Source organism: Equus asinus, chromosome 13, assembly GCF_041296235.1.
Source record: "Equus asinus isolate D_3611 breed Donkey chromosome 13, EquAss-T2T_v2, whole genome shotgun sequence".
Classification (NCBI taxonomy): domain Eukaryota; kingdom Metazoa; phylum Chordata; class Mammalia; order Perissodactyla; family Equidae; genus Equus; species Equus asinus.
Window position 1 is genome coordinate 39,172,215 of NC_091802.1, and position 16,462 is coordinate 39,188,676.

Genomic DNA, 16,462 nt, shown 5'->3' on the forward strand with positions numbered 1-16,462 from the left:
GTAGCTGTTCCCTTGCACACCTGCCTGGGAAAGGCAGGGTTAAAGTGGTCTTGGGGGTAGCAGACCCCTCTCCAGCTATGCCTCTAGTGTTCTCGTTCAGTTCTAGACAGGGTGCGAGAGGGGCGTAGCCCAAGGCATGGAACCCCGGACTCAATGAGAAATGCCCAGATGACTTCCACCAGCACCCAGGTGCACCAGAGCCTGGGGTGAGAGGACACTGACCGGGGGTCCCTGCTGCCACTGCAGCAGCCTGTGTGCACTTTCTCCTTTAGCTCCTGCTCCAGTCCTTTGCCATCACAAGTGGGGGTGCTGTGGCCTAGAAGGGGAAGGGCCTCGGCCAAGCTCCCAGCTTGGAGCGGGGGACACCTCTTTCCCAGACCTGGACCAGAGGAGCAAGGGCATTGAAGGCCACTCACCTCCACCCCCTCTAGGCAGTAGAGGGACGACAGGAAGGAGAATAAGGTAACCCGAGCACAGGACCCTCATCAGGGTCCTGAGCCTGCAGCACAGAAACCAGTTCCCAGCCTGAACCAGGAGATGGTGCTGTTCTCCCACAGGTCGCTGCAGGTATGGGCAACCACCTGACTTTCTGTTGCTTATTGGGGGTGGGGAGGGAAAGGGTACCAGGTTATAGGAGCTTCTCTCTTAGAAAGCCTTGAGTTTAGTCACTTCTTTCTTAAGCTCACCCCAGGCCTGGAGGTCACCTCTTGCCATCATGGGCCTCTAACTCCTTCCCAGAGGAGTGCCTGGGAGGTCCCCTTAGCAGGCAGGTCCCCTAAAGTAACTGCTGGATCTCTTCCAGGTCCTGAAGCCTTGTGAAATTCTGCTTAAAAGATGTGTCCATTCTCTCGAGAGCATACACCTGGTCCTATCATATAATTCTGCATGCCCTTTAAAGGAGTTCATGGCCCCCAGGTAAAGACTCCCTGAGCAAGTCCAACTCTTCATTTTCTGGAGGAAGAAACTGAGGCTGGGAGGGGCCCCTGACTCCCTAGAATCTCAGCATTGCATGGACGCTAGCGCCTGCCTTTGATTCCTCCGTACGTGGGAGGGTGTGACTCAGAGTGGGCTGCAGCCAGGGAGCTGAGCTCAGCGGCTGCTGCAGGGCCACGAGCTGGAGAGGGGTTACAGGGTCCTTGGCCTCCTTCCTGGTGCTCTCTCTGAGGCTAAGAGAGGGACCACCTTGGCTGGCTCCCCACACAGCACAGGGAGGGCTGAGGCTGGAAGTACACCACATGCCCCCAGCCTGCCCCAAGCACTGGGAGGAGGGGGTTAAGGATGGAGGGTGAAGAAGGCTGAAGGGGCCGAAGGGAGTGGCACTAGCAAGATGGGTGGGCTTGCGCAGAGGGATCACTCTGTCTGTCTCCCCCCCACCCACCCCCCCCACCCCCCCGGTATCCATCTCTCTGCCCTTTGAGGCCTCCTGTCTCTGGCTCCCCAACGTCCCTTCTTTTTGCGTGTCCCTTAAGCCTATGTAAAATTTATCCCCACACAGTACATGACAGGTTAAGCTCAGGCTGATGTGGGTCAGACAACTGAGCCAAATGTGGGTTGGCACCACCAGCAGGTTCCTGGGCATCCTCTGCCCCAGGCCAGTGGTGTTGCTGGCCCAGCCACCCCCGGAGTGGGCACAGAGGAGGGCAGAGGCTATAGTGGGGGCACCAGCTGTTCCCAGCCCCCAGGCTGTGAGCATGCTGTCAGTGGTTCAGCCACCAGAAAAAGCTGCTGTGCTCAGCAGTGCGGCAAATGGGCTGGGGAGGAGGCAGAGGTCCAGGCCAGCTGGTGGCAGACACAAGTGGGGTGTACAGAAGGCTTGGCTGCAAGGCTCTCACTGTCTCCCATGGGATGGGGGTCTTGATTCCTGGAGCCCCTGGCCCAGCATGTCAGGGTGTTTCTATCTTGTTGGTTTAAGGCACTAGGGACCCAGGGTGGGGTGAGGAAAGAGCTAAACTGGGAGCCAAGGGACATGATTTCTGAGACTGGCTGGACCACTAATTTACTGGGTGACCTTGTGCAAGTTATTAGTCCACTCTGGCCCTCAGTTTCCCCATGTATAAAAGGGGAAAGGTTGGCCTGGATAATCTGTATGACCCTAGTTAAGTCACCTAAAATCTCTGCCTCAGTTTCTTCATCTGTGAAAGGGGGTACCACCACTTTCCTCACTGGGTCATTGAGACATCCCTGGCATGGTTCCTGCGGCACAGTAGCTGCCTATTTATGCAAGCTCCCCTCTCTTTAAGCCTTAGGGACTGGGTTTATGACCCCTTTTTCCACTCTCACCATCAGGGGTCTTAGGAAGGGGGAGTCATCCTCCTCCTGCTCCGCCCGCCCAGCGCCTCCAAGCTCTAGCGCCTTCCCTGGGTGAAGGGGCCCAAAGAAAGCTCAGGGGCTGGTCCCACCCGGCCTACCTTGCTTTGGGGTGGGAGGCTGGAAGCCGGAACTGGATGGGTGCCTATGAGGAGCAGCAGCCCTCACCCCCTCTGCATTCTGGCAGCACCGGCGGTGCCCTGGCACCCCCGCAGCCAGCCTCTGGCTCCCTCCGCGCTCCCCTCCGCCTATAAATAGCTTAGGACGTGCCTGCCGCGGCGGTGACGCGGCCAGGCCGGCGGGGCGGGCGGCCGGGAGAGAGGCTGCTCTGCCGGCAGGTGGGCGGCGGGCACCGCGGCGGGAGGGGCGCCGCCGCCCGGCCCCCTTTGTGCCAGGCTCCCGATGACGGGCGTGACTGAGTCATCTCAGGGCCCCACTGTCCGCCACTGTCCCCGCTGCCAGCGTTTTTGCCTCGGGTTTAGGGGGCTGCGGGGGATGGGACTGATCTCCGACGGGTATTGAGCCCCCAGGCCCGGAACTGGTTTCGGGGCTGGTTTCGGAGGGTGGGCGAGAACAGTCCGGACGTGTGTGATCCTGAGATGGTGCCCGCCCCCTGTGCGACTCAGGGGCGCATCGACCAGAAAGCGACCGCAACCCTTCCCTCTCTCCCTCCAGCGTCTCCCAGACCTCTTCCCACCCCCACTTCCTCAGGTCCTTTCCACGACGTTCTCCCGTTTGGTTCTCCCCAGCCCCTTCTCCCAAACACCTCCCAAATCCCACCGATCTCAGGCTGCTTGGGTGGAAGCGAGTGAGGAGGCTTGGAGACCCCTGCAGTGTCAGCCCCACACCCCTCCTCTCTGAGATCAACAAATTCTTCCTCCTCAGGCTTGACCCCTCTCAGTATCTCCAGCCCCCTCCTCACTCCTTGCCCTTTTCCTTCCTCTATCCCAAGCAGATACACAGAGCAGACAGGTTGGGACAAGAAACATTTACTTAGGGGTCTGGGGGCTCTGCAGTGCCCCAGCAGACCCATCATGCAGCCTCATGTACAGTGGGCATTGGGCCCGCCCCTGGGACATTGCTGGGGGGGCCTCATGGCAGCAAACAGGGCAGTGTGGCTTGAGCCCCCCCTCTGCAGGGGAGCAGTGGGGCAGGGGCCAGTGGGAATGAGGATGTGTCCCTCCCACTCCCTGGGAGGGTGTGACTGTGCCCAGGATCGGGCACTGGCTGGCAGGATCAGGGGCACAAGAGGAGGAGGCTCTGAGCTTGGGAGGAGAGGGAGGTTGGCACCAGAGAAAAGCAACCTGCAAGGGAAGGATCCCCTTTATGTGTGCCCACTCCACCCCCAGGTTGTCTAGCCCCTTCCTTTCCTCGTGGCCAAACAGAATGTTGCACCTTCTTTGTCTGTCTTCCACTCCCTCTTCCTCCTACAGCTCTGTGTCCAGGACAAGGGAGCAGATACAGCCAGAAAAGGGACCCCCAAGGCGACAGCCCTGTCCTGGGCACAGCCTGGAAGAAGCGGTGAGGAAGGACCACTGCGAGGTCAGTCCTGAGGGTGGGGCTCCTGGGGGAGCCTGGGAGGCCTGGGACGGGAACTGAGAAGCACAGGCTCCCCTGGCTGGTGGTCCTGCCGCTGGGGGCTTTTAGAGTCCTAACAGTGAAATGGGGATCGTTTTGAACCAAGCATGGGTCAGTTTTTGTTCTCAGATGGGTTTTTGTGTTCAAGCCGCTCTTGGGTGTCCTTTTCCAGTGGACAAGGGTAAGGTGAGGCGGCTCTGGGGTGACTGTTCTACCTGAGGGCACAGTCTGATTTGCCACACCCTCCCCGGACCTCAGCCCTTCCCTCCTCTGTCCGCCCAGGTTTCAAGTAATGGGAGAGATTCCCACAGAACTTTCCTGAGAATTGATGGAGTGACAGAGGTGGTGAGACCAAGAGGTGGACTCAGGACCCTCCCAACCCAGGGTGGAGGGCTGAGGGACCCAGGAAGGACCTTCCCAAGGCCCCACTTCCAAAGGGGCAGCCGCATGGCCACACACACATAGACCCAAGCAGAGGGGCGGTGTCAGGCATGCAAAGGTGGTGTGGGCACAGGAATGCTCTCTGGAAGAAGCAGCAGGTACGTTCCCCAGGAATGCCCCCAGGGTTGGACTCAGCATGGCAACTGGACAGGGGGTGCCTGGCACTGGGGGGACCTATCTGGAACTTCCCCCATCTCTCACTTTCTCCTCCTTCTCCACCCCCCAAGTCCCAGAGGAGCAACCCCCTCAGGGCACCCCACCCACTCAGTGCCAAAGGCTCCCAAGCCACGGTGAGTGGCCCCTAGGAGAAAGGCGGAGGGAGGAAAAATGTGGGCAGAGGCCTTCTCCCCCTCCAGGGCCAGATGCAAGGGCTGGGCATGGGCAGGGGTGGCATCTGGGTCCTCTTGGCTCCTCTCAGATCTCAGTCAGGGTATAGGCTGGCACCAGGCCCCGCTTCTTGCCGCTGCTGACGCGGATGAAGCCGTCAGCATCCTTGCTCCTGCCCATGCCCACACAGATCTGAGCGGGAGAGACATGGAGCTGAGGCCTGGCACTGCCTGCAGCCCTTGGCCCGAGTCCTGCTGATGGTTCCCAGGGGGCCATCCCAGGGGACGATGGGACCAGCATCAGATGTGGATGGAGCCCTCCGCTGGGGTGATGGGAGCAGATCCCATGAGAGTACAGGGAGCAGCAGCAAGACCAGGACATCAGCAGATACTGAATAGCGCTTTAGGGCTGACCTTTGAGATCAGCTGGTCATGCCTGGCCCCACTCCCATTTCGCAGGGCAGCTAACAGAGGGAGAAGTTTACACAAGCCAGAGGCAGAGCCAGCATTCGAACTCAAGCCTCTAGACTCCTAATCTAGGGCTCCTCCCCTCCTCCAAGCTGCCCCTGCCTATGTTGGTCAGCAGCCCCAGTTCCCCAGCAGGGAAGGACAGGAGGACCCTGCGTCCCACCGCCTCTAACCTGTCTTCCCTGCTGCTGCCAGGCTGTGAGTATCCTCCTCCAGGGCACTCACCCAGCCAGAGCCCATGCTGCCTCTCTCCCACGTCCACCTCTCCAGCCACCACAGGGCCCAGGCACTCACCTGATTCTCCTTGAGGCTCATGTAACCCTGTTCCTTGTTCCCGGAGAATGGTTGGCAGCAGCGCCAAACGTTCTCGCCTGGCCTCACCCGCTGCACAAAATTGGCTGGGAAGAAGCCAACCCGGTCACCAATCTTGCCCTGGGGACGAGGTTGGCAATGAGCACCAGCGCCACCCCCGGCCGCACCACTTTCTCTAGACCCAGTGCCCACTCGGAGCCCATGCCGTCATCCTCCAGACCCTGGGCTCTCTTCATTCAAGCCTCCCGGCAGTCAGGTGGCTTCTGGTCTGGAAAGGGTACAAGGTGGGCAGAGGGACAAAGCTGAGGCAGGGAGGATCAAACTGAGAGCAAGGCCCAAGGGTTGGTCCTAGGCTTGGCCAGTGCCAGCGGCTACAGAAGGGGAGATGTTTGGGGCCTGGAGAGAAGGTGGGGCAGTGCCCATTGAGAGAGGGGTTGGCTGAGGCGCCTGCCATGGGCCCTCTGCACCCCCTGCCAAGTCACCTTCCACCAGTCCTCATTCGAGTCATCCACCAGCACGATCCGGTCTCCAGGCCTGGGAGGAGAGAGCTGGGGTAACACATGGGCCAGAAGGGACCTGCCCTCTCTGCGTCCCAACAATCCTGGGCCCCCAGACCCCCTGCGTGGCCCCCAAGCTGAGGAAGGCCTCTCGATGCCCTCAGAGGACACTGTGTGACCACAGGTATGGCAGGCACTCTGGAGGACAGAGCCCGGGCAGGTGGCAGGAGACATCAGCACCAATCACTCTTGGGCTCTGTGCAGCTCCGGCTCCTCTCTCGGCTGAGCAGCCTCAAGCATGCAAGGAGGTTCCTGAAGGGCCCCCTTCCACTCATGTTGCAAGCTCTGGGACTGCGGACCCCTGAGGTGGGAGCAGGCGGCTGCCCAGTGGGGCTGGGCCGCAAAGAGGACTTACTGTAGAGCCAGGTCATTGTTTTCCTGGGGCAGAAACTTGTAGAGTGCGACGTAGGAATACATGGGCCCCACGTCCTTTCGCAGGGGGGGTTTGGGGACCTGTGGAAAAGCTCTGGGTCAGTGATGGGAGGGTAACCCCCTCCTCACTCCACCCACTATCCTTTTGCCCTGACCTTGCCTACCTTGGGGGGCTAGGAGGTGGGACACGGTGCTCCTGGGTCAATGACAGGGAGAGGTCAGACTCTCCCACTTGCTGTACTCACACACCCCTGGGGGGACCGGGCCAGGGATGGAGAAGGGGGATACTCCTCTGCCTGCTGCACCCTGGAGCTTCCCACCCTTGGGGGAGCAGGAATGGGTGCAATAGGTGTTAGGCCAGTGGTGGGAGGGGTAACAGCCCCTGCTCCCCGTGCCTACCCGCCCTGGCATTGCCTGTCCGTGTAGACTGAGGATAAATGATGGGGCAGTGATGGCCCCACTCACCATGCTCTCACCCACCTATGGGCCAGCGACAAGAAGAAGCGACATCCCCTTCCTGCCTGGCCTGGGGGGGCTCAGTGCCAGCATAATCTCACCTGTTGTCCAGGGCTCTTCTCCTCTGCTCCTGACCCTTCGCTCTCCGCTGGGGCTGTGAATACTGGGGATGCCAGGGTGGGGCCAGGGTGTGAGACAGCAGGGAGCAGTTCACATTGTGCTCCATTCCTGCCCTTTGGTCCCCAGCCACTCACCACTGTCACCAGGGCCCTCCTCCGAGCTGCGGATGCTGCCTTCCCCATCCTCATTCAGCTCATCCCGCTCACTCTGGGGTCAGAGAGAGGGAAGGGCTCAGCCTCTGGAGCCTTACCCTGAGACCCCTGCCCCCAAGGCTCTCCTTTGGTGCCCACCGTACCAGGCTCCGCGTGGGGGACTCAGAGGTGCTGCTGAAGCTGGAGCGGTTCATCAGTGCTAAGGAGGTGCCATAGCGCAGGGTCTCGTAGACAGGGTCCACCTTCCCGCTGGCCCCTGCCAAGGATCCACCCTCAAGGCCAGGCACCCAGCTGCCAGCCTTGCTCTGCCCTGAAGCCCCGTATCTCTGGTCCTGGCTCCCCCCACCGCGGCTCCCCAGCTCAGCATGCTCTAGGCCGAACTCCCCATCTCCCCTCACCTGCCCTTCTCAGGTCTTCCTCATCCCAGTGAGAGCTCCAAGTCCTCCCATGGTGCCCACGCAGAGACCAGGAGCAGCCTTGACCCTTCACTCTCCTCACTGCCCAGATTCATTCCATCACCTAGTCCTACCGCCCAGACATTTCCAGAATCTGCCCACTTCTCTCCATCTCCACTGCTACCAGCTTGGTCCAAGCTACCAAACTCTCTTAGCAACCGTCACGGCCTCACAACTGGGCTCCCTGCTTCCGCTCCAGCCCCTCCAATCCACACAGGAGCCAGAATACTCTTGTAAGGACACAAAAAGTGCCCTTAGAATAAAGTCCAAAGAACAATTCTAAAATGGGCCCCGCTCTGCACCCATCATCACGTTGCACCCTCTTGCTCTCACTCCCTCAGCCCCAGCCACGCCGTCCTTTCTTTAACTGTGTGCCCCTTCCTGCCTCATGCCACCCTCTGCCCACACCAGCCTTCCCCAGATCCTCAGGGGACTAACTCCCCATCCTTCATGTCTGTGCAAATGAGGACGGTGCCTGCTTTATCCTCTCTTTATTTCCTGCCTGTCTCTCTTCAGGCGTTCGTCCGAATGATGACTAAGTGATGTTTGTGTGATCATCCATTTCTAGATGGATAGCTCCCTTCCTAGACCGTGAACTCCACCTTCTTTAGTGTTGTGTCCTTGTGTCTAGCACAGTGCCTGCACTTAGTAGGTGCTCAATAAAGTGTTGACAGATGAATGAATGAACCCGACATTCAGGACAGGAGCATCCAGAGAAGGGAAGTGGTAGCAGTGTCAAGAACTGGCAGTGCCACGTGACTCAGGTGCCCATCTGAGGAATACATGAGTTTCTCATGGCACCACATTGGGATCAGGGCCAACTGGGGGACACTCACCCGTGGGTGGGGACTCTCTGCTTGTGACACAGGTGGGTGGCGGCTCATGCACCAGGAGTGGGGAGCTGAAGTTGCGGCGGAAGGAGGAGGACTGTGGCAAGAGGGGGCAGAGAGAGGGCACGGGGAGGTCACAACTCACCGAGAGTTTGGCTTCGCCCAAGGCCAAGGACCACCCCACAGGAAGAACTAGCCTTGAGGTGCACTCATTCCCCCACATGCCAGTCCTGGGAGCACTCAGCCAGCTGTCTTCGCATGGTCGCCACTCACCGTCTTGCCTGGGCATTGCTGGTGGGAGATCTCCTCGGAGCACCAGAGGTGGACGCTGACTTTGCAGGTCTTACATCGCAAGCCCTGCTTGGAGTTTCCTGGGAAGAATTTGGGTTCGGCAAGAGAGGTTGTTCAAGAGGGGATGCACCCATGGGCAAGGAGCAAAGGAGGCGGGTAGGGTATGGGGAGAGTGCGGGGGTTGGGCATCCTCATGCCAGCCTTGGAGCCTTGTGCCTACCCCTCATACAGTCAGGATGTGAACTGGCACTGAAGCCTGTGTTGTTAGTAAACACAGCAACACTGGGCATCCACCCTGCCAAGGGTGCTCATTTGTCCAGCCAGGGTGAGGGGCACAGTTGGGATTGGGAGCCCTGAGTAGCCAGGCCCCAATGTCAGGCAGTTCCCTGGACCCACTCCCAGCATGCACCTCGGCCCCTTCCCTTGCCACCTCAGGGTCTCAGGCACCTACCCACAATGAGCTGGTGGCACAGCTCACAGGGGCTGGCTCGCTTGAAGACGTGTTCCTGGAAGCTGTGCAGCCTCACTGGTTTGAGTGGTGCCAGGGGGCGTGGGATTGGGCAGGGGGAGGGGGCTGGGGTGGACAGGCCCCTGTCTGTGGAGGCCGGTGGTGGGGAGGGAGGGGGCAGCGGGGTTGGGGGCGTCAGCAGCACCTCGGTGGGGCACTTGAGCTCAGAGCCCGAGCGAAGGAGGAAGTTCTCCACACTCTTACTTCGGAGGATGGTTTTGAGGGAAAATGAGCGCTTGAACCACTGGAGCTGAGAGAGGAAGAGGGCCTGTGAGTGGAAGCCGTGAGGGGGCTGGCTTCCCTCCAGGACATCTCCTTGGTCAGCAGCAGCCTGAAGGCTGAGGGCCAGAGGTGATATGAAGTATGGAGAGAGAGGCTGCCAAGTTGCAGCAGGTGGGTCACAATCCCAGATGCCTGCAGGAGCCGGGCAGGTAATCTCCAGGGGTAAAGGAGTTCTGGCTGAGTAGGCACATAGGAGTGGTGGGGCCTGTGGCAAACTAGAGACCCAAGGAGCAGCTGCTGGCCTTTCTGGCCAATAGAGGCTACTCTGTATGGCCAGCCCAGTGTTGCCAGGTTTTCCAATTTTTCAAAAGAAATCCAGACTTTTATGTGAAATTGGATAGAAACAAATCAGGAGGTTTTATTTCCTTTTTTCTTTGCAGAAATAGCAGTATACTATTTTTCCTCTGCCTTGATTTTTCACTTAACAGTAAATCTTGGTAATCGTTCTATACGAATACATAAGGAGTTTCATCATTCTTTTTTATGGCTATACAGATTTCATTGTATGGGTGTACCATTTACTCGAGTTAAAAAAAATAATACTCTGGGGGCCAAACAAAACACACCAGGTCCCCAGTTTCCAGCTGTGTTCTTGAACAGCCTAGGGGGTGGGGAGTGGTCATCCTGCACCCTCATCCTCAGGGCTGATTCTCCCTCCAAAACACCTCCCCAGCCCCTCGCCTACAATCACCTCCCCAGCCCCTCGCCTACAATCACCTCCACAGCCCCTCACCTACAATCACCTCCACAGCCCCTCGCCTACAATCACCTCCACAGCCCTGCCCTTGTTCAGGCCCAGCACCCTCAGTCTGGTTCAGGGCCACAGCCCTTCGCCTCCACTTTAAGCATGCCCACCTGCTCTCCATCCAGCTGCCTGTATGGTGGTGATCCCTGATCCTGCTGAAACCTTTATAGCTCCTCAGGATCCAGCCACGGCCCCTGCCCCAGTCAAGAGACTCTGCAACTTGGCCAAACCTGCCCTTCCAACTCATGTCTTCCACCTGCAGCCCAGACAGGAGGACTTGAACTCATCGTGTTTTATGCCTCTGAGCTTTTGACGTGTTTGTCCTCTTCTCTGCCTTATCCGGTTAATACCCTCTTTATCCTTCAGGGTTTCCAATGACTCTTCCTCCTTCAGGAGCTGTCTTTGCAGGAATTCCGTTTAGTGGAACCACTCCCTCCTCTGGGGCCGGCTGTACCCACTACCGACTTCTATTATAGCTCCAATCAGTTTATGTTGTCATTTTCTTCCTACTGCCCCCCGGGGTCTGTGAGCCCCCTGAGGGCAGGGACAGTTGCTTCAAATCCCCACACAGGGCTTCCACACATAACAGGCACTCAGTCAATGTTTGTTGAATAAATGATGAGCAAGTGGCTGGAATCCTAAATGGAGCCCATGTTCTGGAGCACAGGGTGGATTCTGCAGTGATCCCGGAGTCATTTCCACTGCTCACCCAAACACATCCTTCTTGAGTCTGCCCACAGTGAGGTCTGGAATCCTCTCTACCCAGATCCTTGCCCTGCTCCCCTCCTGTTGAGAGCTCCCCTACCCCTGCCCACTCCTTTCCACCAGTAATAAAAAAAAGGGAGCCAGTGGCCTGGCTTCAGGCAGGGAGAGTTGGCCAGGGTCCCCAGCTGGCACACTGGGCAGCCTGTGTGCCATGGCTGCCAGCCTGGCAACTGTGCCAAGGGGATGGAAGTAGTGGCCCCTCCAGCCCTGGGGAGGCCAGCAGGCAGCAAGACGGAGGGGGAAACAGAGAGGGGAATGTTTGGGCACAAGGCAGGCCCCGGTGTGCCAGCTGAGAGGCCAGAGCCCTGGGGTGTCTGGCATGCTGAGTTGCCCAGCTCCTTCCAAATCCAGCTTCCTGGACAGCACTGTGGGCTCCTTTGTGTGTCTATGAGAAACAGGGCCCCAGGTCCCAGATGCCAGAGGGACAATTAATTAGAATGCAAATGTGTTCTGTGGGCCGAATGTGGCTCTGGGAGCTCTGATAGGCGCAGAGAGGGGAGTGAACCACCCACCATTCTGCCCAGGGGCCACGCGCATAGAGCACACGAGTTCTCTGAGAGGATGCACTGGAGGTAGGGGCAAAACTAAGCCTGCTGCTAAAGGCAAGTCACTTCACTTCCTCACTCTGAGCCTCAGTTTCCCCACATCCAAGAGGAATGAGACAAGACTAGATGCTCTCTAAGCAATACAAGGTTCTGGTCCAAAAAGCAAAAACATAAACTTATAGATATAATGAGGGGCTGTCATTGTCAGAGCACTGGAACTGAGTTAGCACTCTATGCAGCATCTCGTTACTCCTGGCACTACCCTCTGAGGTGGTGACAATTACTGCCTCACTTGTCGGATGAGGAACTGAGGCTCATGGGTTAAACTGCTTACTCATCATGAGTCCTCAGCTGGTAAGTAGCAGTGCCAGGACTTGAAACAGTGGCTTTGGCTGTTGAGCCCAAGTGACCAGAAGCATCCTGCTGCTCTGGGTCCTGCCTTGGCCTTCGCTTCTGCCCCTCAAGTGTGCCATGGGCTTGTCCACCAGGTCAACCAGGAAATTTAGGTTTAGAAGGGACTTGAAAGACTGGCCACCTAGAGCTATCTCCGCCCACCCTCTCACCTTGCACTGCCCTGGCCACATCCCCTGAGTGGTTGTCTCACTCTATTGGTCACCTCTTGTGACAGGAAGCACACCCTCTCTTGGGACAGTCATTCCATCTTTGGGCAGCTGCAATCACTGAAAGTGCTTCCCTATATAGAGCTGAAGCCTGCCTCCCTGCGGTTTCTGCCGATGGGCTCTTGTTCCTCCCTTGGCTCCGGAAAGGGCTACTCCCTCTTCTACACATCAGTCCTTTAAATATTTGAAGACATCAATCATGTTCCCCCCTCCCAAGGCCATTATTTCCATAGTAATCCTCAGAAGGAGATTTCAAGCCTCCATAATCTCCGGCCTGTGCTCTTTCCTGGTCCCCCCACCTCGGCCTCAGTGCCAAAAGCCACCTCTGCAGGGTACCAGAGGCCTCTGGAACAGAATGTTCCCCAGCACCAGGGCAGCCCCCACTCTGCCCACCAACTTCCTGGCTCAGCTGTGGGCCCCAGATCCCAGGAAAGCAGAGAAGCAGGAAGGAACAACATGCCACCTAGGGTGGCTGGCAGATGTCAAGGGCTGTGACTGGAGGGCAGGATGGGGGCACCTCTGCTAAGTGGCTTGATGCCTGCCCACTCCAGAGACATCTGGCTTAGCCACCCAAACCTCATTTTGGCTCAGCCTGGCCAGGTATTCCTACTCCCAAACTCCTAGTTCCCAGAGAGGACCTTTGTCCATCTCCCCATCAGCTATCTTTTTGGCACCCTCACTGTCCCAGGACCCATTTCCTGGCACGGGGAGAAGTTGCCATGTAACTTGGCAAGTTGGCCCAGTTGGATCCTATTCCCTCCCAATGCACCAGGAGTTTCTCTGGCTTAGAGCCTGGACCACCACTCCTACTCTTCTGAATCCCTTCCCAGAGGCAGGGACTGGCCTGCCTGGCTCCTCCCCATCTCTCCAAACCCTGCACAATCCCTTCTTTCCTCAATTCCCCACAGCATCTCTTCACTTCCTGCCAGCTTCAGAAAGGGCACTAGGCAGCAGGTGCTGGCAGTCGTGGCACAAGCTGACTCAGATGGCGGAGCTGGCATGGCGGGGTATTCCTATGGACCTATGGATGGCACCAAAGGGGGTGGTGGCAGGCCCTATGTAGTAGGATGGGATGGGTACCCAAAGAGGGTGATGCCAACGCTAGGAGGGTCACTGAGTAGCTTGAGTGCAGGGTGAGACCTAACCGTAGGTGGGCAGGAGGCTAGACTTGGACTGACAAGAAATGCCTAGGGGCCTGCAAACACTGAAGAATAAGAATAAATGGAATGTTGGCTTCACTGCCTGATGGGCAGTAGCCCCCCCCCCTGTTGTACCTGCCCCAAACTGAGCTGGGTGGGCAGCAACCAACACACTCTCTTCCCTCTCCCCGACCCCTACAGTCTGCAGACAGAAGATTCTTTGGAACAGGTTGATGTGGGGGGATGGAAGGAGGCTGGCAAAGGCCCTGAATTCTCTCTGCCCACATCTGCCATCCTGAGGACTACCCTCCCAGACGCGCAGGCCAGCCTGTATTGTTATTACTGAGTTCTTCATAAGGGTGAGGTGTAAGGGAGGAGGGCAAAGGGGCAGGGCTCCAATGGGCCTGGACAGAGGTGCCAGGTCAGGTGTGCACTCCCCCTCCTCCCCTGTTCCTTGGATCTCCAGGGCTCAGACCCAGAGGTGATGGCATTGGAGGGTCCTCGGGCTGGGCGGAGGGAGATACAAGACCTGCCGGGCTCTGACCTCCCCCTCGTCACACAGCTGAGCTTGCAGCCTGCTGATTGCTGAGGCAGCACTGCCCAGTGCTCCTGCCTGCTTTCAGAGAGCTCTTAAGTGGGGGAAGGAGTGGCCAGGCCTCAGCGTGAGGAGCAGGGCAGGGCCTGGGAGGCCCCCCAGCCTCTGGGAAGCAAGCAGGGAGATTGTGTATGTCTGTCCAGGGCGACTAGACAGCACCTGAGAAGGTCAGGGGCATTGGAACTCAGAGTGAGGCTCAGCTCCTGGGACCCTCTGCTTGAAAGAAGCTGTCACAACTATGCCAAGCAATACCCTCCCACCCCAACAACTCACTCCGCTCCCAGTGAAGACTTGGCTCTCTGAGGGGGAGTTAACTCTGTTGTCTGAGAGCCCAGGGTCTCCATTCTCTGGATGGGGCAGGAGAAGGCCAAGTGTGGCTCTGAAGACTTGGACGTGGAGACCTACTGGGTCCCTCTGGTTTGGGGATGGGGAGCTCCGTGGGGTACCTCCGCCAGACCCCACCCTGGCCCTACTCATCTCCCCCTGGTCACATCCTTGATGACCTTGACCTTGAATTAACCTCATATCCTGGGGGGTGGTCAAGACAGAATGAGGAGGAAGATGGACATTGAAAAGAGCTATAGATGAGAAAGTGATACCAGGAGGAGCAGAAAACCCCACCCATTTCTGGGTTCTGCTGTCCCCTCTTCGTCCGGAGGACAGGAGCAGAGTAGGAGCAAATACCAGGGTGGAAGGGAGAGGGGAGAAGGTCTAGGCCTGAAGTCTGGGAGGGGGCAGGGAGCACCCTTGACACGGCCCTTCTCTCCTCATCTCCAGCCGGCTCAGGTTGCTCCCGCAGAACTTCTTGCGGGTCAGTAGCGAAAACCTAGAACTTCGGGAGGGAGCTGCCAGATTAGAGGTGGGGGGCGGGAGCTGAATGCGAGCGGCGTTCTCCCCCCACCCCCTCCAGCGCCAGGAGTCTGGGCTCCGCCTGACTTCGCTGGGGAATAATTTATTCATTGTGACTCCCGCAGGAGTAACAATCATACATAATTAGGGTTAATTATGACATTCATTAATTACGATGACTTCTCGTTTTGCTTCTACCCGCCGCCCCCCCAACCCCCTGTCCCGATCCCGGGGTGGGGGGTGGGGCTGCCTGTCTTTCTGCTTTGGAGCCGCAACAGCAGTCCCCGGGTCCCCGCCCGCGATGGCCCGCGCTGCGGCAGCCCCCAGCGCGACTCGGAGCTGCGCACCCCTGTGCCGCGGCCTCACGTCCCCAAGCCTAACCCGGTTAGGAGCAGGAAAATGCAGGACTGCGGCGGGTCCGAGAGAGCCATCCAGAGAGATTCCGATAAACACAGAGAGACGCCAAGAGAATCCGGGAGAGACGCACTCAGGGACACACCAAGACAGAGACAAACAGGTTGTAGAGACATTTTCAGAGAGACACAGGCAAAGAGACAGGGACAGACGGAGCTACGACAGAGACCTGGCAGACACGGGAGGGGTGCGCCTCGCACGCACACACGGGCGCGTACACCGTCCCAAACCCGCTACACACAGCTACACACTCCCTCCGCCTCCGCCGCGCCGATTCCCTCCAACAAAGACCAGTTACCACCTCCCTGAGGGTCACGGTAGCGCGTCCGCTCATCACGCGCGCAAGGGCGTGTCGTGCTCGTGTGATGGGGGCTCCTTGTGGCCCCTCCTCGCGAAGCCACTCCCCGCGGGTCGCCGCGCGGAGCCTTAAGGATCACAGGGGCTCCGCCATCCTGACCCCAGGGCACCCGGGCCCACAGTGACGACCGCGTCGGGAGGGCACCTGGGCCGGGGGCGCCCCGGGCAAGAGGTCCAGGCCTTGTGACTCCCGAATTACCTTGGTTTCTTGGAGGGCAGAGCCGGTCCCCGGGGGTGTGTGGGTGGCCGCGTCATCCGGTTCGTTCTCCTTCTCACTCATTTCGGTCATGGTTCGGGGAGAGGGGAAGAGAGGGTGCCGAGACCCGACGGCAGGCCCGCCGGGGGCAGGTTGCGGGCGGCGGGCGTCTCTCTGGGACCCTGAAGCCCTTCTCCAGAGACTGTCCCTCAATGAACCCTAGCTGAAACCCACCCAGGCAAGGCCACCCCCTACTCCCGGGCGCGGGCGGAGAAAGTTCCCGGGTTGGCCGGTGAGGGAAGGTAATTACACGGAGCCGCGGAAGCCGGACAAGCCCAGGAGTGAGGACCGAGGGTCTGCAGAGGATGCTGCTCCCAGCGAGGGGAGGAGGGAAGTGGGGACGCGGGGATGAGCCGAGGGAGGGAGAGACGGAGCTGTCCGTGTCCGGCCGGCTCCGCCGTCCTCTGAGCCCGCCCCTCATCCCCCTCCCCCCGCCCCTCCCCCCGCCCCGCCGGCCCCAGCCCGGCACCCGCGGCCCCTCCGCCCAGTCCTCGCCTCCTAACTTTGATTTAGGAGGTCGTCTGCTCCCTCCCCCTTCCCTCCGCGGCACCCCCGCGCCGCTATGCAAATCAGGTTCTCAGCTATTGGCTGCCGCGGTGGCCAGGAGGGCGAGCTGGGCGGAGCCTGGGGGGGGGGCTCGACAAGACCGGGAGGGGCTTGAAGGGTAAAGAAGTGGAAGCGGCCAGTTTTACATTGAAAACCCCCGAATGAGGGGGCGTGAC

At 59.0% G+C, this 16,462-nt stretch overlaps 1 protein-coding gene across 2 annotated transcripts; it reads right to left on the reverse strand.

Moving 5' to 3' along the window:
- Window positions 1–3,280: 3,280 nt before the first annotated feature.
- STAC2 (SH3 and cysteine rich domain 2) lies at window positions 3,281–16,227 on the reverse strand. Of its 2 annotated transcripts, none has more exons than XM_014833879.3 (11): window positions 15,684–16,227; window positions 9,117–9,423; window positions 8,648–8,745; window positions 8,381–8,471; window positions 7,233–7,345; window positions 7,072–7,144; window positions 6,919–6,980; window positions 6,345–6,442; window positions 5,915–5,966; window positions 5,415–5,552; window positions 3,281–4,845 (listed from the first exon to the last, which is right to left on the reverse strand). In XM_014833879.3, exons 1-11 carry the CDS (start codon window positions 15,771–15,773, stop codon window positions 4,741–4,743), a joined length of 1,227 nt encoding a protein of 408 aa, XP_014689365.2. In that variant the 5' UTR covers window positions 15,774–16,227; the 3' UTR covers window positions 3,281–4,740. The 2 variants fall into 2 exon arrangements, with proteins under 2 accessions (XP_014689365.2, XP_044601414.2); XM_044745479.2 differs by lacking the exon at window positions 15,684–16,227 and adding an exon at window positions 15,429–15,659.
- Between the last annotated feature and the right edge of the window lie 235 nt (window positions 16,228–16,462).